The sequence below is a fragment of the Sphaeramia orbicularis genome, chromosome 16 (genome assembly GCF_902148855.1).
Source record: "Sphaeramia orbicularis chromosome 16, fSphaOr1.1, whole genome shotgun sequence".
In the NCBI taxonomy this organism is placed as follows: Eukaryota; Metazoa; Chordata; class Actinopteri; order Kurtiformes; family Apogonidae; genus Sphaeramia; species Sphaeramia orbicularis.
Window position 1 is genome coordinate 47,191,553 of NC_043972.1, and position 22,270 is coordinate 47,213,822.

The window sequence follows — 22,270 nt, forward strand, 5'->3', positions numbered from 1 at the left end:
CAAGCTTGATTTTTGGATGTTAATTTATTGCTGAATCTAGCTTTTCCACTACGACACAGTTATGGCAACAATGATTAAAGATTATGTTAAATTATACGTTATTAAAAAATATAGAGAATTTAGGGGGGGAAAACTTGAACACAGACCTCACCTAAGCCTTCTGAAAACTTATGGAAATGCCTGGAGCTATAAGGGTGGCCTTTATTTCCACTGTCACCACGCAGTCCATTACATTTTCTATTTCTGCTTTAGGTTTGACCGGTGTTTGTCTGGTCAGTGAGGGTGGAGAACATCAGTTATGGGTTTCCTGTTTCAGCTTGGTTGTAATCCTATTGCATGTCATTGCCCATCACTAGTTTCCTGACATAGAGGTATATTTTTGTGTACCCAGGTCTTTAAGAAATTGCACTGTAGTATTCTTTCAGGAACACCAGCATGCATACATGGGCCTTTTCCTTGGTGATTTTTTTGTGTGAGTGTGTCCTGACAACCCAGTCTACCTGTTGATGTTCTTTGAAAGTTAATCCATGACAAAATGGCCCCTTGGGAAATGACTTGCCTAACATTGTAGTAATTCACCATAAGTGACGCCCAACAAAATAAAGTAAAAACTTGTAAAATTATAGATATGAGTGACTCACTTAAGAGACTCAGAATAATTTCTATTCAGAGTATAAACCATTGACACTGGTCATCACTGTGTATATAGATGATATTTAGCCTGCATATGCTGCTGCAATGATTTAAATAACATTACAGTAATTTCAGAGGTATAAGTCTAAGTGCAGTATTGGTTTGATATGTTAATATTTGTTGCAAATAGTTGTGGAAACCATCATTCCTTTAAAAATCACACAAAAGTTTTTAAATGCTGTCTATAAATCATGTAGGATGCCTGCATTCAGCTGCTGGAGTAAAATGAGCAACAAATCAAAGCTGCATCATCGCACAGTTATCCCTGTGATGTGTTGATAACCAAAGAATAGGTGTGTGAGAGTGAACAGAGGTTTATCATAGGCCAGTAAAAAGCAGCAGCAAGAGGTATACCACTCAGAAACAGAAAACATGTACTTAGATTCTAGTGAGTATAATCACGTAGCTGACAGTTCAGCAAATTAGAGTCCCAAATGGTGACTTGTGCTTAAAACTGCTCGAGGGTTTTCTGTATTTCTGATGCAAGCTTTGAAAACCAAGAGATCCTTGAACTTATGTCTAACAAACATCTAACGAAATGTCCCCAGTCCTCCTGTCCACCACTTTCCACACATTGGATGAATGAATCTATAGAAACAGCAAATGCTTGTATAGCTACAACAACAAATCAATAACTAAAATAGCCCCCCCCCCCCCCCCCCCCCCCCCCCCAGGAAAAAAAAATAAAAAAATCTGGTACTATAGTAACAATCTTGTAGCTGTTTCTCAGATTTTTTTTTTATGAATCAAAATGTAAAAGTGAAGAGAAAAACTATATGAACGTGAAAACTTGCTCTATCGTGATAGATTTCCATCACCCTGTAAGTTCCTCATAGTGTGTGTTTGTGTGTATCTGGTTTATCCATACCCCACTAGCACTTTTGTTACATAATTTGTCCACAGAAAACCACCGACTCTTTCAGTTAACTGGGTCTGTGTGTGTTTGGTCCTCAGCTGGCCGATACCAAACTTTCAGCTTGTGGTTTGATGACAGTGGTTGTGTGTGTGTACTGTTTCATTAACACCAACTCTTATTTCCGTAAGAGCAGTGGATATAAACATGCATAAATGGGTCTTTTCCTTGGTGATTTTGTGTGTGTGTGCGTGCGTGTGTGTGTGTGTATGTTGACTCCTGACCGACAGACTCCCTTGTCTTATGAAAACCTGGGTTTTTGTCTTTGATTAATGGTCACGGTAGGATTATTAGTTGGTGGTTATTACTTGTACAGAGGCTGAGTGTCATGTCTCTGTGGTTGTAGTAGTGGAGTTTGTGGACTAGGTGGTGTGATTGAGCCTCTGTTCTTCTGCTCCACATTTGTTCTTGTGCTGGGTCTATGCTCTTAAACAGCAGCGCTTTGAGCCATATGTTCTGCTACCGTTCAGTGTTATGATGTACATGAGAATACGTTAGAATTTATATGGGTATGTTAACTTTGATTTAGTCTTTCAATTTGTGTTTTTGGTTTCAGTTTAATTTTAAGAACCCATAATTAGTTTTTACTTCATTTTGCAGAGCTGACCTGTATAATTTAGTTTAGTGTTTGTCTATGAGGTATTATGGTGAAATAATGAAACTGTAAATTTTAGATTAATGCATGATTTCATATATGAAGATACTGTCTTGTGAAGCTGCTTTATTCTACTTCACCACAAACCATGAGAATTAGGGAAACAAATCTGACTTTACTTGGAATCCTGTTTTAGTTTTGTGTCATAATGTTTATTGTGTTTTTAGATTTACACAGTGACCTGTATTGCAAATACAAATGTGAAATATGAAGACAGTTTTGTGATGATATTAAACATTTACTCTGCCTCATTGTGTGAAATGTGAACATTAGCAGCTGTACACAGAGAGATGTGTTTAATATACAATTTCTGGAACACAAAAGCCACAAAAGTTTGTACTTTTTGGAGTTGTTTTCTGTCTCTGTTTAGTGCACATTACTCTGTGTCTAAATGCACTTGTACTGAATGAGTAAGGTGTGATCCACATTTGGTTTCCTTCTTATTATGAGCAGCAGTAGCTATTTAAGCGAAACTTTGGGCGTCTCTTCTCTAATCACCTCTCTCTTTCTCGTTGTCTTTAGGTGTAAGCAGCTCAGGATGTCCGCCCACCTCCTCCTCCTCCTCCTCCTCCTCCTCCTCCTCCTCCACTGCCCAGGGCTTCTCCCTCGCTGAGCCAGCCATGACCAGCCAGCACACACATACACACCCCTCCTTCAGCTCCATCCACTCCATGGCCGAGCAGCAGCAGGTAACAACACACATGTGCATTGAACTCACTCACAAGGGGACAGAGATCTCACTGTACATGCTTTCAGTACAGACGTATTCAGATGAAACCTCTAATAAGATAATAACAATCAAAACTCATTTGGACCCATTAAGGGAGGCTAGTCCTTGATTTACATCCCCACAATGTAAATAGCTCCGCCCCCCCATATATATATATATATATATATATATATATATATCCGCATTCACATGGTTTGTGTTGTCATGTTTATTTTTATATCATCCTGTCATTATTCCCAGAGATCTCCAATAGATGACTAGATCATATCACATGGGTGTATGGGGAGTGTGGTTATTAATGGAACCTAGTGATATTTATAGAATCACTTGAGAGTTTTCATATGAACAACATTGTAGCACAGTGCACACTCATTTAAAGACACTATACCGCTATCAGGTATGAAACTGACTTCACTTCATCAGTAGGGAGAGTTCTTAGAGTGCAGAAGTAAGGATGTCATGGTGCAACAGCGTTGGCTCATAATTGAGGTCAGAGCAGAAGTATTTTTGAGTGCAATACCACCGACAGCCACTACATGCTGACTTTCTTATGCTTATGTCTCAAAAACACAAGTGCTTAATTGTAAAATCTAGCCTGTTAGCATATCTTTGCTAACAGGCTGCCAGTTATCTGCCTCTGAGTGTGTTTGTTCTTTACATTGCACACAGATACACAGAACTGACTTAACTATTATCAAACACTAGTGTATTTGTTAACATTATCAAGTAACTGACATTATGTGATGGTGTTCAATGTAACATTTCTTAGTTAGGAGGGCTGTAGGCATTTTCAGTCTTTTAGCAGTAACATTATATTTCACCCATCACTCCATGCTCTGGTCCAGACGTGGTCAATTCTAGCTTCAAGATAGCCAGAATGGCAACATTGGTGGTCCACAAACCAGTGGCACCATGGATACTTCCACATATTTCATTTAGTCCATGTTCGCTGCCTGGTATATTTGACTACACTACAGGTCGCCCATATTTATATGAGCAGCTCAGGTGACTTGGAATCCACAGCTGTTATAAAACTAATTATGGGTTTAAGTGCAGCGTGGAACTGAGCAGGAACAGGGTGAGTCCCCAACTTGTAGACGACCCCATGCAGGACAGGAAATAAAAACTTAACACTAAACATTGCATAGCCCCTTTTCCACTGCAGGTATTTTTCCAGGAACTTTTTTCTTTACCAAGCACTTTGAAAAATCTCAGTGTGTTTCCACCAAAATTATCTAGGTAAAAAACTTTCCCTGAAAAAAGTTCCTGGTAGACGGTAGGAATTCCCTGGAGTTCTTGGGGGCGGGGCTAGGTGCTGAAGAACACCTGTGGTTCTACACTTCCGTTCACTAGTGTGTGGCTGCAAACTTGTTTATTCCATTTCTACAAGTTTCAGTTCATTTGTGTTTTGATCATGGAGCAAAATAAGAGAAGCTGCGAGAAGCAGTTGGACAACGAGATCCATTTTTCACATATGCTATTTGGCTCAAGCTAAGCTGAGCGTATTCAATTCGTTCCTACGAGGGAATTGCAATAATCTGTCTGTCCATCCAAATACACTCCAGATAATAAGCCTGAACCTTGTCGGACGTATTTGCTGAATACGATTTTTTTTTTTTGCTCCTTTTTCCAAATGCATATGCTTTTTTGAGCGTATTTGGCTCCCTCCTACAAGTGCATTGCAATCATCTGTCTGTCCGTCCAAATATGTTAAAGAGCATACGACATTGTCAGCAAATATGCTCAAAATAGCCTGAACCTCATCAAACGTCTAATATGCTAAAAAGAAATACAGTGGAAAGCGACCGAGCCTCATTTAAATAAATGTTCGGGAACTTTGGGTGCGGTGGAAATGCAAAGCACACAGATTACCAGGAATTCTTTTACCCAGGTCAGTTAGTTCCTGGGAATAAAAGTTCCTTGGAATCTGATGGAAAAGGGGCTCATGACTGAAGTGGGATTCTTGTGTGTGGAACATGTGCATACTGTAGTTTTTCTTCGGCAGTCAATAGTTGATATAATAACAAACTGGCACAAACCTAACACACAAAAAACATACACTAACAACACAGGCCTCCAGAAACTCAATTGCACAGGTAGAGGGAAAGACAGGAACAGTGAAGACAATAGCTGTCTGCAGGTTATAAAACATTCTTGGTTAATGAAAACAAATAAAAAACACACAAACCCTCTAAACTGGTTAAATGACAAATGTCTATCTCACTGTGGCCCGCTGCAGATCCACATATGGAAGAATTACAAACTTTACACTTGGTTTGGAAGCTACAATTGGACAAGACGAAGACATGTGAAGAACAGTCTTACATTAGTCTTTGTTGTGCCCCCCCACAGCTCAGTGACTCAGTTATCATGGCTGCTTCTGTCCAGTCCTGTGTCTTTGCGAAACTAGCAATCTGACGTCTCTGTCCACTTTATGCAGCTGATGACCAGGCTGTGGAGGTGAAAAAGTAGGAGGCATCTGAACTTCTTGTTAGTGTAACTGTCAGTGTGTTTCTCACCGAATGTCTCTGATGAGGACATTTATCGTTAGCTTGGCGTGGTAATTTAGAGGAGCTATAAAGACTTCTTGCCTTCTGATCAAGTCAAATTTGTATTTATCGTCAAGCAGCTCAAAAATATTCATTCTAGTTTTTAATCCTATGTTCGATCAGCACTGTGTGTCCTTTGTATAGAAGTGCAGGGAGAAACAAAGTCCTGCCCAAGTAGCAGAGGGGGCTTTGTCACCCCGGACAAGACTAACATGTACAATGAATGCAGCTGAGTGTCCTGTGCTCCTATTCGGTACAATCAGATCTAGAACTATGCAAGTTGTCATCTGTGTTGGACTGTAATGAATGAATGAGGTCCCTCAGTTCACCTCTGCTCTCAACGTTTGTGCTCTGTCCAAAAGAGAGATGGCGTACGCTCTGTGTATGAGAAAATCTAGAGGTTGGGAGATTCCAGTGGTTTTAGTGTTTTTGATAACCTGAATGAAACATCATGAGGTTGGCCACTGTTATTATTACTGTTGTTTTCTCTGTTGTTGGAGCATACATAGCTCTTAAATTTCAATGTAAAAGTGTGTGGAGACACATTAAAAAGCTGCAATACACCTCGTTCCTAAAAATAACCTTAAAAAGGCAAACCACATTGATGAAATACACAAAGACATTACCTCATCTCAGACCAAAATAAAATCTGCTTCTTTTAAACCCCTCCACTGTATGATGTCAGTGTGATCTGAGCAGACTGTTACAGCTCCAAACTTATTGATCGGTTCTGATCATGCACAGTATATAGTAGGTTGTTGGATTTGTCTAACAGCATCTTCTCTGTCCTGATGTTGTAGGTGCTGTCTGATATGACCATACTCCAGCGGAGGATCCCCCCTAGTTTCAGAGACCCTGCCAGCGCCCCACTGAGGAAACTCTCTGTTGACCTCATCAAGACTTACAAGCACATCAATGAGGTGAGACACACATACACACACCTGAGGAGAGCTTCCACTTGTATTTAGTGTTATTTAGTTGTTTGTTTAGATGGTTTTATAAGTTCATTAAAAGATTTATTTCTTTTAGAGGCTTGTTTTAGTTCAGTTTCAGGCTGGTCCTTCAGGCATTACAAGAACAGTCATGATTTGTAAGAAGTTAGGGTTAAGGTAGGATGAAAGAACACATGACATCAAATATGATTTACAAAACCACCGGTTATTAAAGATCCCACATTGTACATTGCTACTTCACACAGCAGAGCTCTGTAATTGGGACTTTGTATGTTCAGGTTCATCATGTGACTCTTAATCCTTAGAGGTTATATGAGGACAGAAGACAGAGGTGGTCCTGGGCTGGCATGTATGTTTTTTGAGTAAATTAGTATAGACAGGACCTGTGTATAAGTGGCCACTATGTAAACAATGTCTGGTCCTGTTTCACATCGAGGACTAACAGTTGTACAATAGTTACAGCTGTGTTTAGCTCTGAAGCAGATGTGTCATGATGCCTTTACATTTAATTCCTCTCAGTCAGATTTTATGTAACCTGCATAAGCACCAAAAACTCTATGCTTTATCCTAATAATTGTCAATTTTATATACGATTAAAAAAAAACAAGGTAATGAGTGCTGACTCTGATATATCTCATGGGTGTATTTTTCTAGGTGTACTATACTAAGAAGAAGCGGCGGGCCCAGCAGGTCCCTCCAGAGGACAGCAGCACCAAGAAGGAGAGAAAAGTCTACAATGATGGCTATGACGACGACAATTACGACTACATTGTCAAAAATGGAGAAAAGTGGCTGGACCGCTATGAGATAGACTCACTAATCGGGAAGGGCTCCTTCGGACAGGTGAGGGTCTTCCTCAGTGTTGGTCATGGTTCCTTACGAACTGCAACAGTACCAGCACAAATTTAAAGTCTTCAAGGGGCTGAGTTTTGACATTTATACTCATAAAGGAAATGGTTCTTTTATTCTTTTGAACGTAAGAAGGTTGGAATTAGTGATATAAAGTCTGTTGTTTAGGAAATTTGTTTAATTTTTTCTCTTTAAGTATGAGACAGAGACATATCTGTGTTTTAAGTATGGAGCTGGAGGCCTCTAAGAGTTGAAAAGTGGAATTATCAACACTGAAGCTCTATGATAAACGTGTTGTCATTTTTTACATTGTGCACAACTATGTACAACTGCTAATATATAAACTGTAGTGTTTAGAGTTCTGTTTTTAGCTGAAACAATTAATGCACTTCGCATTTGTTTGAGTTTATTTTTCTTTATATTTGCACATACCCAGGATAGCTTGTTCCTCATGATAAAAAAGGCACACCGTGTCTTGGTCCTGATATTAGTCATATCTCATTCAATAAAACAAAACCTAATGTCATCAGGTGTCAGTACTTTGTTTTGTTTTTTTTGTTTTTTTTTTGTTTTTTACAGAATTGCGCTTTTCAGATTTGACCCTGGTTAAGCTTGTTGCTGTTTTTCTCCTTGCAGGTGGTGAAGGCCTACGACCACCATGAGCAGGAATGGGTCGCCATTAAGATCATCAAGAACAAAAAGGCGTTTCTAAACCAGGCACAGATTGAACTACGCCTGTTGGAGCTCATGAACAAGCATGACACTGAGATGAAATATTACATAGGTAAGTTATACAGTACGTGGAAAAGGAGGTGGGAGAATATGGGGAATAATGAGGGGGTCTGTTTATGTTTGAACTAAGTAAAATTAATGATAAATTGCCATAGACAATTCAGATTACACCCATCTCCAACGTGTAATATGCTTCACTATCAAAGAAAAAAAACAGAAAACAGGGCAACATTTTTATTCTCCTCCCACATCTGACTAATTTAGCTGAAACACTTGAAATGTTGTGTGGTGCTTTTCCCTGAGCTGACTCTTGTTCATGTTTCTTTTAACCTTCCTTCCTGTCTCCCATTTGTCTCTCTTGTGTGTGTGTCTGTCAACCTGTCTGTGTGCAGTCCACCTGAAGCGTCACTTTATGTTTAGGAACCATCTGTGTTTGGTGTTTGAGTTGTTGAGCTACAACCTGTATGATCTGCTGAGGAACACCAACTTCAGAGGAGTATCCCTTAACCTCACCAGGAAATTTGCACAGCAGCTCTGTACAGGTGGGCACATGCTGTGAACACACACATGTTGAATCTTAAGGGTTAATGCAATGACATAAGAGCAGTATGTGGGTGTTGTATTTGACTGTGTAGTATGTCATTCCACATCCATCTCATGTCTTATTTGGACTCATGGGATGAAGAGATGATTAGCCAAGGTTAGCATAAAGACAGGAAGTGCAGATCCTCTCAACTCACAAAGAAATAATAGTTTAAATGTCACGCTAATTTCATGCTATATAACCATGGTTGTGGTTTATTTAACAGCAGTTGGAATAAATTTCTTAAACCTCTGACACTTCTATCTTACACACATTGTAAGCATATATTATTTGGATAAAAAGATGAAGGACAGTGTTATGTCTTATAAGTTTGCGTTGGGGTTATCATAGTCTGGCATTTAAATTTTTTTTTTTTTACTTTTTATTTCATTTTGACTTTTTTGTCACTTTGTTTTTTATTTTTGAAAATGCTTAGTTTATTTTTTAAGGGGTTCAGTTACATGTAGCCTTTTTTTCATTTGTCGTTCACTCAGTTATGTTTTTGTAAAGGCTTTTGGGAATTTACTAAAAATAGTTACTATAAAAAGGGTTAATTTTGTTTATTAGTAAGCCTTTTCTGAATAATTTTTTGACAGTAAGGTTTGTCCATACACAGTTTTCATCATGTTGCTAGTTTTGTGTGCAGGTTGACGAAGAAAATTTCTGAAAGATTTTAGGCCTTTTTTATAAATGTGAAATTAAATCTTGATTTCTTTGTAATAAATATTTGGATCCGAATACACAAATATGACAGAGGTCACTCTTTGGGAAGATCCCACAGAGAACAACTCTTAAAAGGTCAATGGGCTTCACTATCATTCAACATGTTAAGTCTCTCTCTCTCTTGAAATATATACAGGTTTTCGATCACGTGTTTAAAGTTTATACTAATTTCTTTTGCTTATGATACAACTGATTTGTTGTCACTGTCAAATGTAGAAACTCTGGATTCTGGTTCTCGTGACAGAAATAAAGAACATAAGTTTTTCTGTCCACAGCATTATTATTCTTAGCCACGCCAGAGCTGTCAATCATTCACTGCGACCTGAAACCAGAGAACATCTTGCTGTGTAACCCCAAGAGATCTGCCATCAAGATAGTCGACTTTGGCTCATCCTGCCAGCTGGGACAGAGGGTGAGCAGCACCTGGACACTCAGCACTTCACTATCACCATCAAAGTTAGCTTAAATAAAGTTAAAATCTTAGTTCATGTTAATTAGAACAACAGTTCAGACCTGAATGCTTCATGGGAAAAAACCTGCCTACTTGTCTCCTTCTAGGATAAGTATCTTTGTCTGATAATTGATATAAACTGTTATCTCTTTACAATTAAGTTTTCTTAATTTGGCAAAAATGTTTCATCCGTCATGACTTCCTATCACCGTGAGGCACTGAAACACAACATTAGTGTCATTTGACTTTCTTTCTCTAAATCTAAAAAGTAAATAACAAGTGCTTAGATTTGTTGATTCTTCAACATACGGTCTACAGCCTACATGACTATTCTATATGTGAATTTAAAGAAAACCTACAGTAACTGGACCGTCCTTCTCTCAGTGTTGGTTCATGAACGTCTCCTCACTTCCCTCTCACTGTTCTCTTCTCAGATCTACCAGTACATCCAGAGCAGGTTTTACCGCTCTCCGGAGGTTTTGTTGGGAATGCCATATGACCTGGCCATCGACATGTGGTCTCTAGGCTGCATCCTAGTGGAAATGCACACAGGAGAGCCTCTGTTCAGCGGCTCCAATGAGGTAATGGCACCACCTCCCTAAACATGGAAAACAACAATGACTGTCCAGGGATTCTGTATTGTATTTCAGCAACATACACGCCTGATTCAACATGTTTTAACGCCTTAGTTTGCTTTGTAGTTGTGTAGAAATGTGATAGCTGTGTTGTCCTCTTTGTTCCAGCTGCCTCTATGCTACTATATTTTGTGTGCAACAGCTATGGAGTGCAATAACCAGTGGTAGAAGAAGTACTTAGATCGTTTACTTAAATGTACCAAAAAAAGTATAATCAAGTCAAACAAGTCTTACATGAAAAGTCCTGCTTTAGTTCAAAAGTATTAGCAAATAAATTGGTTTTGTTCTTATTAATGTACAAAAAATGTGCCATTTTATCCCTTGTGAAAAATCTGCATCTGAAAAGGAAATAAAGCTGTCAGTCAAAGGTAGCTGAATAAAAAGTGTAATATTTCAGGGTGCTTGCACAGATCTAGAAAGTCTTAAAAAGTATGGAATTTTGAAACACTGTTTTCCAGACCTTGAAATGTCTGGAATTTTGTGTGAAAGTCTTAATGAAGTATGGAAAAAAGTTTCTCTCATAGTTGAATTTTAGAGTATGCTCAAAGGCACAGAATCCTGTAAGATAAAAAAAAAATACGAGGATAGCATGTAAAAACTAGATATGATTTCACTAATCGGTCAGTACTGGAAGGATTCTAGTGAGACTTGTTTGTGTGACTTTTGTGATTTTCATGTTTTGAAAATTTTTCTGTCAGTAAAACATAATTCATTCATACATTTATAAAAATGAACTTTTCTAGTACACACAAACAGGTACAATCTCAACCAAAAAAGTAGGAACACAAGTATAAAAGTACATAAAGTCAAGGTCTGGAGGAAAAAAATAGCAGTTTTGAAAAATTCTGGAATTTTTATTTGGATAAAGAGCAAGCACCCTGTATTTGCCTCTGAGATGTAGTGACATAGGAGGATGAAGCAGCATTAAGTGAAAGTACTTGAGCAAAGTACATGCACCTCATATTTGTACTTACAGACACATTTACTTTCCATCACTGATCATAAAAAGATTTTCCCTACATTTTCTCTAGCCTCTAGTCATCTTCTAAACGAGTAGCTCATAGTGGTTTTTCTGTCATGGATGAATGTCATTGATGTTACTGCAGTACACAGACTAATTCTACTATGTGTCGTGTCTGTGTGCAGGTTGACCAGATGAATAAGATTGTGGAGGTTTTGGGGGTCCCTCCCAGCCACATGCTGGATGCAGCTCCTAAAGCAAGGAAGTATTTTGACAAGCTGTCAGACGGTCTGTGGACAGTGAAGAAGAACAAGGACATTAAAAAGGTACTAGATTTCAGTTTAAGTCATAGTATTCCAATATGATGTATTAGTACAGCGGTCAGTTCTTCTTTACCATTAGGCAAAACAAATGCGCTTATGTTTGTTCTAGGAGTATAAACCCCCAGCCACACGGCGTCTTCATGAGATTTTGGGTGTAGAGACTGGGGGACCAGGGGGCCGGAGGGCGGGAGAGCCAGGACACGCCCCCTGCGACTACCTGAAGTTTAAAGGTAAAGCAGCAGCAGGAACCTGAACGAGCAGAGACGGATCTCTACTTTGTTCACCAGTATTCATTTTTTATGTCTGGAGAAATGGATTCAAGTTTACCAGATCATGGATAAATAAGATCATATACAGGAAATAACAATGAAAGGTAGATTGAAAGAGAGTATATCACACCCTCCAAGTGCGAAGTTTGTGTCATAGAGATCACATTTATAAAATATTCAGCCGTTCTTAGTTTTCTAATTGTATCAGTTCAAGATTCAAATTTTTTTTCATTGTCAGTTCCCTAGATGCACAGGACATACAGGGAATTGAGATAATATTTCCCTCTCACCTTGTTAAATGAAAGAAAAAAAAGAGGTAAAAATAGAATAAGAATAAATAAGCGGTATAAATCTAGTAGTATCAGTCATCATTGAATACCTGCTGAATATATAGCTCTTAACTCTGTTTATAACTAATTAGTGCTAATTAGCAAATGTTAGCATGTTAAAAAGATAAGCATTATCCCTACTTAACACTATGGTGAGCATTTAGCTCGTAGCAGCACAGCCTCACAGACCTGCTAACACGACTGTCGGCTGATTTTCTAATCGCTTATTCCTTTGAAACCTCAGACAGAAACTCAACATTAAAATATAATAGAGGCAGCTAAAATAAAGTGAATAACATTTTATGATGAAAAGAAAAACTTAGAAACTTAAAAACACATCACTGGAAGTAAACCTACAAAGTTTACAAAGAAAAGCTAATGTTACATTTTCATTGCAGCAAATAAGAAGAAAAAAGAACATGATCAAATGGAAGTAGTCTCCCTGTAATGTATATAAATGCAGAGTTAAAGATATTTTAAACAAGTTCCAATCACATATCCCAAATTTACCAGTAAATTTAATGTTAAATCTCTATTTAGATCTGTCTTTCAGGTAAGCAGTGATAAAGATGAACCCGTTTTTGTCTTTTGTAATGAGTTCAGTACTGTCAATATGTGATAAGATAATGGCTAATGATCATATAATTAAGAAGTAATGACTGAAAGATGCCAACAATGCACATGATGAATATAATACACATTAAGACACAAACAATTTAATAGCACAAAGAAAACAAAAACAAATGTACCCCGATTAAAGAAAAAACCTCACAAAATCCAACCAATAAAACACCAGATAGGCCTTAAACTGAAGCTACTTGATGTCATGCTAATAGGAGATCATATGTCTGTCCTGTGGGCAGCTCTGAGGCTTTACATTTGCCTCTGTCAGTGCATGTCTGCCCTCTAGTGGCCAGTTTAGTACCATATGAGCACGGTGGTTAGACGTACAGGCTGGGCTACGTGTTGACTCAAAGCAGATACTTCTGTCAACAATTTCCATTAGATTTTAATAAATGAATATTAAACTAGTGCTGAGGAAGACAAATAAATGTTGAATGAAAGAGAAGATGAAGGAACTGATCCCCGTCATAAGAACTCGAGCTTGTTCCTCATTCCAAACACTTGAACTCATCTCTTTACTTTACACACACTTATACACTAGAGCCAGATGTCATATGTTAAAACAAAATCAAACTAAACTGAAACTTGAAGAAAAGGTCTAAGTGAATAGTAATAAAAGGTGTATGCCAAGTGATATTTGGGGAAATAAAACTGAGACAGACCAAAGGAAACACAGAACTCAATCAGATTTCTGTTTAACATGAATTCATCTCATTCTCATGTTACTCTTTGCTTTTCCTCAGACCTGATCTTACGTATGCTGGACTATGACCCGAAAAGCCGAATCACGCCATTCTACGCCCTGCAGCACAATTTCTTCAAGAAGACGACAGATGAAGGAACCAACACGAGTTCATCTACATCCACCTCTCCTGCCATGGACCACTCCCATTCAACCTCCACTACTAGCTCTGTTTCTAGCTCTGGTAAAGCACACAGTCTGATCCTAACATGGAACACATTATGACTCTACTCTGTTCATCATGTCTGCCCTGGTCTTAAAGTCTTAATATGAGGAACCCTAACAAAAACAATGATGTCAATCAGACCTCTGTACATTCAGTGATTAGTCATCAAAACACAGCTCATGGGCCAAATCTAATACCAAACTCATGGATGTTAATGGAATAAAGATTTTCATTTTGGTCATGTCTTTTGTTTCCAGGTGGCTCCAGTGGTTCTTCCAATGACAACCGCAACTACCGCTACAGTAACCGCTACTACAACTCTGCTGTTACACATTCTGACTATGAGATGACCAGCCCTCAGGTATGCACAACACCACATCATAGCAGTTACTCATACACAACAGGACATCAGGAAACAAACAATGAATCTGACATTCAGAATAAAACATTTTGTTGTTAGTGTTGAACGGTAAACAGTTCTTCATAAACTGAGCCTCCATCCACACTAATGTGTTTTCACTTTAAAAGATTTTCATAAAGTATTTGAAATAACACTGTAAAACATACAAAAACACATGTCACATGACAAAGAGAGATGATAAAACCACAAATTACACTAATAGTATCTCACTTGTGGTATATGTAGACAGTAGCGTCTTGAAAAAAAGCAGAATTTAGCTGCATGCAAGCTGCCAACAGAGAGCTGAAGGACAGTATCCCTGGTGAATTAACACCTAGTAATGAAATACATCAATGGCTGGTTGTCAAGGACAACATCTTGTTTCCTCCCTTTCACATGATTCTTTCCTCCGGTATTCAAAGAACCAGTGAAGGTGTATAGTGACTCATAAGACTCAATCAGGCATCAGACTGGGTTGTCTGCGTCATTGTTTCTTTGGTCCATTCACATTTCAACACAGCCTGGAGTTTCTGAACTAAAACAGTGTTCATTGAACTCTGTGTTTTCCAGAGGTGAAAAAACAAGATTAAAATAAATAGAATGTTGGTATCTATGTTGTCTGTTAAAAAAGATTTATAAATAAAGATAAATAAATATGTATGCAATATATTTGCAATTACAAGAAGCTGTGGCTCTCAAACCTAAGTAATTGATATATGAACGTTTATAAAAATGTGTCAGTAAAAAAAAAAGATGTAAATTCTCCGCCATTCTGGGTAAAGGAATGGCAACTGCTTCAAAGATTTTATTTTCTTATCCGGAAATAGCTTTTATATTTTATGATGAAATCTTGGATGGTAACAGATGACCATCAGAATTCAGTAAATCATAAAAATATTGCTCTGTTGTCATACCAACCAGCTATAAAAATCCATTTCCTATTCATATTATAGAAATAACTGTTGTTCCGCAATAAAAAGCTGTGTGGAGAAGAACTGTGGATGAACATAACTTTATCCAGATACAACTTTATCTCAAAATCACACGTCATGAAGTCAACCCAAACCCTTTTATCAGCACTAGGCTGCACAATTAATTAAACTGTAATCTCAGTATCAGCCTCTCAAAAGATATACTTGCCAAACGCTGCACTTTAAAAGGTCAATTTCCATCCTCAATTACAGAAACAAACAACATTATATGTTGGTATTTTGGATTTAGTGACAATCACCAGAGAAGTGTACTGTCGAAACCAGTGGTTCTCAACTGATCTGGCTTCAGGACCCACTATCACCCCTAAATGACAAACTGTGACCCACATTGATAAAAGTTAAACTTCTCAAATTTATTCAATGAAAAGATGGTGTGTTTTGAACCTGAGATAATACAGAATATCACAGTATGAAAACACAGATGACAAGTTTAATGATAAACCAAACTGACCAGCAGGTGGTGATGTTGAAGAGGGAAATATTCCCTTTAATACGAAATGAGGAACATTTTAACCAAAACCAAAAAGTGTACTCAGTTAAAAATTAAAAGTGCATTCAGTCACTTATTCAAGCATTAATCATAAAGCTGACATAACAATCACATTTCAGGAACAGCCATTTTTAACGCACTCTGTTTTCATGCAAAATGAATTCAATTAATAAAGTGCAACTAGTGTTTTTTAGCATTTTCTTTTTTGCCCAGGAATTAGCCCACGACCCACTGAAAAAAATAGAGGGTTTGCGACCCAAAAGTGGGTTGCAAACCCACCAGTTGAGAATCACTGGTCTAAAACTGATTCATTCTTTGAGGTCTTTGAAGTTTTGACACTACTTTAAGTTGTTTGAGCTGGAAAACCAACACATTCCTCATTGAGCAGTGTGTGTGTTGTCCTTGATATCTAAGTCCTGTGTGTCTCTGTGCATCTCCGCCATCCCATCCTTCAGGCTCCCTCCCAGCAACAGATGAGGATGTGGCCAGGCAGTGATGGTGGAGGTGGGGGTCAGGACCCAGCATACACCCAGTTGCTGCTCCACAAGCCTGCCGCCTCCCAACAGCACCAGCGGCACTTCCTGGACCCGCCTCACCACCCCCACCCGACTTACTCCCACCACGGGAACGGCGGGCGCGGCCTGCGGCAGAGCGGACAGACGGGCATCGGCGGAGGGGGGGGCCAGCAGGGATCCTCGCCCCAAATGAGTGACAGCATGGATGTGGGTGTGTCCCTAGGGCTGCATCACCTGGGGGCGGTGTCTTCCATGGACGCCTCTCAGTTTGGCTCCGCCTCCCTGCCCCTCGCTCTGCCAATCGGACTGTCTGCCTTCCGGACTCGGACGGCCCCCACCGCCCCAGGGCCGCAAGCCCCACCCCCTGAGGACTACTACCCCGCCTCCAACAACAATAACCCAGCTGCAGGGGGCAGAGGGAGGCCAGACTCAGATGAGGGGCCAGCCAACTCTTGATAAAACCTGAACCATGCCCTAAAGCCATACAATTTTAACTACAACTACTACAACTACACACATACAGCCAGAGTTCAGAGACAAAGAGGTGAACTTTGTGCTGAAGGAGTTTGTTCTGCATGAGAGGAGGAGGAGGAAGGAGGAGGATGCTGGGAAAACTCTCCTTTTATTCTGTTATTTTTTTTTTTTTTTGTCTTTTGTTGCGACTGTAATTGGAAAGGAATGATTGTGACCAGTTTGTTTTTATTAATATTATTATTGTTGTTTAATATTATTTGATTTTTTTTTCCTGTGGTTTGAGGAGTTGTGTGTTCTCCTTGATTGTTGTTAATGCCTGGAGAGGAGGAGGAGGATGAAGAGGAAAGAGAGAAGAGCCAATCTTTACCATTTAGTTCATTGGAGGCTGAAAGTTGAAGGAGATATATATATATATATGTATGTGTATATATATATATGTGTGTATATATATATATATATATATATATATATACACACACACACACACATACATATGTACATACACATATATACATGGATATATATTTATGTATATGTATATAATGTGTGTGTGTGTGTGCGCGTGTGTGTCTCATGGATTCTCTTTCCTGTCTCTGTTAAACTTGTTTCGTTCGGGTTCAGTTTATGTCCGTCTGTCGCCTGGTTTGTTGTTTTCGGAGTCAGGAGAGAAGGAGGGAGGCGGAGGGAAGAGAAGGTGACAGGACACTGATGCCTTCTTCCTGGCGCTTCAGAGGGATCTCATTCTTCTGCTCCTCCTCCCCTTCTCCCTTTATTCTCTTCTTCCTCTCCTCCTTCTCCTGTTGTGTTTCTCCTCCAGACAGCTCCTCCTCTCCGTGCTGCTAATCACCACGACAACTGGTCCGGATTGCTGCTAAAGATCCAACACAGATCAATAAAGAAATAAAAAGAAATAGAAACAGAAATAAAGAAAAAAAAACTTTTTAACCCTTCTGCTTAAGAGAAAAAGGATAAAGTAAGAACCACTGCATCTCAATGTATTTATTACTATTTAACAAGAAAAAACAAACTGAAAGTAACCCTTTTTTCTGCTCTTCTTTGTTTGGTTGCCTTCTTTCAGCAGGTGAGCTCTGATTGGCTATTGTAACAGTGACAGTTACTGGTGACATGGGAATGCCACTGGTTGTGGGGGCTGGGTGGAGGGGGATGGGTCGGGGCAAAATAAAGTTGGATATATAATAAGAATAAAGAGTATACTTTTGCACACCAAAGTCAAACAAACATCAGATCTCCGCTTTTCTTAATCCATGACACATGACCTCTTGACCTGATGCCTTGTCAGGATGAAACTCATAACACAGGGGAACCCACAGTGGAGTGATGTAATCATACATACATACAATTAAAACAGTTTCACCATGAAACAACCAAGAGGACTGGCTGTAAAGCTCCAGTGTGTGATACCTGGTGGTGAAGGTGCAGATCGAGTCATCCTCTGTTATGAATGCTAATGTTCTTTATTCAGTCAATATTTGTTTTGTCCATTTAGAGCTTTTTAGTTGAGAGGATATTAAGTCAGGTCTACACTCATGCACATGCACTGTACAATGGAAAACAGATGAAGTCCATTTAAAGCTACTTTAGAAACAAGGTGGTACACATTGTAAGGTAACAAAAATACAACCAGTCTCATTTTTGTGAGATTATACACAAAATTAAATATATGTATGAATAATATTCTCCTTAATCCTCCTACATCTTACTCACTGGACCTGTGAAGTGAAGAGAAACAGGATGAAAACACTTGCTTATTTATTTAGTTACTTTTTCTTTCATAATATCTTAGACATTTGAATTCTTATCAGTAATCTAAGGTATAAAATGTGTCGTTAAATTTGAGTGGTCAAAGAAATCATTTATCCTTTATTTCTGGTGGTTACCAGACCGCAACAAGCCAAATATGGGGCAAAGAGAATGTGGGGAACATTACTCAGGTAGACTTACATTTTAATGTGATTCCTGTCCAATTTTAGAAAATAAAACATGACCTTGATAATGCAGGTTACATGTTAGGCTTTAAATGTGTGAAGGTCTTAAATAACCTTCATTTTATGTCAATAAAAATGGCATAAAATGTAAAACTAAGCTAAAGGTTGGCAGTTCTCATGGTCTTGTATGATAAGATGCATTTTCGTCCAGATATTCATACATTTTCAATTTGAAAAAAGGGGACCTTATGCCCTGAAGGGGTTGGACTTACATCAACTTACTATCTACATCAAACAGGTAATGGGTGAGTGCTTTTATATGAGTTAAATGTCAAAAGACAGGAGTGTAGTATTGGTACCTTCACAGGGTTCCAGTGGGGTCTGAAAAAGTCTTAAAAGTCTTGAATTTACAAATCTGCATTTAATACCTTTTAAAAAGTCTTTAAAGGGTATTAAATTTGATATGGTAGATCTTTCATTGCCATAAACTTGTTTGCTGTATTGTGTTTAAATGTGTCTGTTAAATGTCCAAGCTGCAAAGAAGGTAACAGTCGATTCAGTTCCACCTGTTGCAACGTGACAATTTATATTGAAATTAGGAACCGATTATTGATAACTTTGCAGCCCCCAGTGAGAAATGATCAGAGAACATTCAGCCCAACACACGTGCAGCTGTCAGTCACCTGAAAAAGCTGATTTTGGGAACTTTAAGGGACGCTCACAAGTGAAAAGTGAGCATGGGGATGTGTAACTTTAATAATGCTTGGTTGAAGAGAAGATCATTCTCCACCTGACTGACACGAATTTTCCTAAATTCTAGGAGTCATGAATTTTTTGCCAGCATGGCCATGAAATAAGCTGTGAAATGGGCATTAAATTCTATTCTAAGTAGTCTTAAAAAGGTTGATAAAAGACTTAAATTGAACTTGTAGGCACCTGTAAGAACCCTGCATTAGTTGTTTCAGTGTTCGGGACAGTTAAAATATGACACTACTACTATACTATAACTGCTGATCTCTGTGAACCATCTCATAATATTCACAGAACAGAGGTGGACAAAAACATGCATTTTGTTTTTAGAATTAGGTTTATGACATATTTTCATGGATGCCTGACTAGTGTCTACTTGAGCTCATATTCTCAACAACACCAATATGTGGGACACTGTTAACATGCCATGTGTCCCACATGAAGTGGTCCCCATACGTATCTGATGAACAGCCAGAAGTATATAAGTCAGGGGTGTCAAACTCATTTTAGTTCAGGGGCCACGTTCAACTAAATTTGATCTGAAGTGGGCCGAACCAGTAAAATAATAACATAATATATAAATGACGTCAACTACAAACTTTTCTCTATGTTTTAGAGTGAAAAAAGTAAATTTACATTATGAAAAGGTTTACATCTACAAACTATCCTTTCAAACAATGTGAATAACATGAACAAACTGAAAAAATAAGGGTAATTTTAACAATATACTACCTCAGTTTATCATTTACACATGTACATTATAACTTACAGATCACAGTGGCTCTACAAATACACAAACCATTTAGTAACAGGTAGAATGTTGATAAAATTACATTTATTTTTCTTTAGACATTTCAAGTTGTTCATATTTGTTCAGGTTATTCACATTTTTTGTGGAAGGATAGTTTGTCAATCCCAACATTTTCATGTCATATTGTTTTGGGGGGTTTTTTAACACTAAAACAAAGAAAAATTCGCAGTTGTCATTATAGATTATGTCATTATCTTACTGGTCTGACCCACTTGAGATTGAAGTGGTTTGACTGTGGAACCTGAACTAAAATGATTTTAACACCCTTAATGGTTAATATTGTCAGTGTAAGTTTTGCAACTCACAGGCCGGATTGTACCCTTTGGTGGGCCAGTTTTGGCCCACGGGCCGTATGTTTGACATCCGTGCTCTAGTATATTCAGATGAATTATTTGGATTAGTGGAACATACATGCAGACAAAACAAAACCACAGTGTAACCATCACTGCTGACCCATCTACTCTCCTACAGTCGAGATACTCATCAGAACAGGGTACTTTAAATGCTCTTTCCTCACAGTTTACTCCTCTATACACTGAACTCTGCTTATTTTGTTACTGCCTCTTAGCAGGAGGTACAGATTTAAGCACCCAGTAGGTGGTGGTTTAGGAACGTTTTTCTTCTACTAACCCTAACCTTCCTTCTGAGGAGTATTAATCATTACTATCAGAAAGGCTCCATAGTTTAATTACATTCAGTGTCTGTTGGTTTCTTCTCAAATTTTGTCTCCTTCTTTAAACTGGTCTTATTTACTGTTGACACATGACCTATAGAACCAAAACAAAACTTACCTGCTGAAAAAATGTCTTCAACATTTAAGTGTTGAATGAACTATGTTCTCTTAAACTGTGAGGCTGGGGTGGACCACCCAGGTCCAGTGCTGAATGAAGGGGTTATTTTGCCCCCTACAGGTCACTCAGGAGACTTAACATGATGTTCAAGGTGTTCATAAAGTCTCTGAATAATTAAACAGATTTATTACAAAAGCAAATGAATAGACAAATCTGTGGCAATTATTACAAAAGGAAAATTAGATATTGAAGTTGTTTTGCCTCATTTAATTCACCTCTATATGGACACCATCATGAAGCCACTCCAGATGGTACTGGATTTGTTTCCATGTCAATCAATCAATCAATCAAATCAATCAAATTTTATTTATATAGTACCAAATCATAACAAAAGTTATCTCATGACACTTTACATATCGAGTTGGTCGAAAACAGACTGTGGTGTCTGTGTGGTGTGATACGGTGTCAATGGCATCAGTGATCTTTTACTTCAGGTCGTTGATGTCCCTTATCTTTGTTTGATACATGATATTTTTAACATAACCCCACAGACAGAAATCCAAGGGAGTGATATCTGGTGGACAAGGTGTCCAGGGAATGGGACCATCCAAATGTTTGATTTAGGAACCTACCCACATGCACCAATGTGGTGGTGCACCATCTACCTGGAACATGATGGTTGGTTGAAGGTCATCCAGTTGTGGTGACACACATTCAGTCAAAAGGTCAAAGGTCAACATTTGCAGGAATTGATCTCTAGTTAAAGAAAAATGGACCGATGATTTAATCACAAAGGATCCACAATATGATTAAAAACTTTGATAACTACTGAATGCATAGAACAAATCTGATTGACATATCTCATCAGTTGCATCTGTAATAAATGTTGATTTTTTTTGGTAAATCTGGATTATTTTTTAAATTTTCTGTGTAAAAAGAAACAAAACCAAATGGCAAATACTCCAAGTTTATAATCTATCTACTAGTGTGAAGGCCTTTAGACTCCAGGACTGTGTTACGTGCTTTTGATTGCAGTGATACATGCTATATTTTTTATCTAGTGCATGTGATAAAGTGTATGAGCGTCTCATTCTCGATCATGTGGAGCTCATCCAAAGTGTTTAATCCCAAAAGTTGTATCAGAGCTTTACAGCTGGTTCCTATATGAAATACAACACCAGTCTGAGCGTCACTCACACAGCTGGGTGATGGAGAAAGGCT

The 22,270-nt window shown here is 38.4% G+C and overlaps 2 protein-coding genes across 3 annotated transcripts in view; both read left to right on the forward strand.

Moving 5' to 3' along the window:
* The window catches only part of dyrk1b (dual-specificity tyrosine-(Y)-phosphorylation regulated kinase 1B), a 51,368-nt gene extending 33,580 nt beyond the window's left edge, over positions 1-17,788 (forward strand). For both annotated transcript variants that reach the window (XM_030158139.1, XM_030158138.1), the window contains exons 2-13: positions 2,784-2,950; positions 6,341-6,460; positions 7,148-7,336; positions 7,979-8,126; positions 8,467-8,616; positions 9,656-9,792; positions 10,266-10,412; positions 11,613-11,753; positions 11,860-11,980; positions 13,716-13,898; positions 14,138-14,241; positions 16,218-17,788. In XM_030158139.1, the coding sequence (XP_030013999.1) occupies positions 2,882-2,950; positions 6,341-6,460; positions 7,148-7,336; positions 7,979-8,126; positions 8,467-8,616; positions 9,656-9,792; positions 10,266-10,412; positions 11,613-11,753; positions 11,860-11,980; positions 13,716-13,898; positions 14,138-14,241; positions 16,218-16,733 (2,025 nt within the window). In that variant the 5' untranslated portion in view covers positions 2,784-2,881 and the 3' untranslated portion in view covers positions 16,734-17,788. The remainder of the gene's footprint in view (positions 1-2,783; positions 2,951-6,340; positions 6,461-7,147; positions 7,337-7,978; positions 8,127-8,466; positions 8,617-9,655; positions 9,793-10,265; positions 10,413-11,612; positions 11,754-11,859; positions 11,981-13,715; positions 13,899-14,137; positions 14,242-16,217) is intronic.
* LOC115435634 (zinc finger protein 239-like) overlaps positions 1-22,270 on the forward strand; it is a 695,125-nt gene that overhangs the window by 544,190 nt on the left and 128,665 nt on the right. The gene's annotated exons all lie outside the window — the stretch shown is intronic.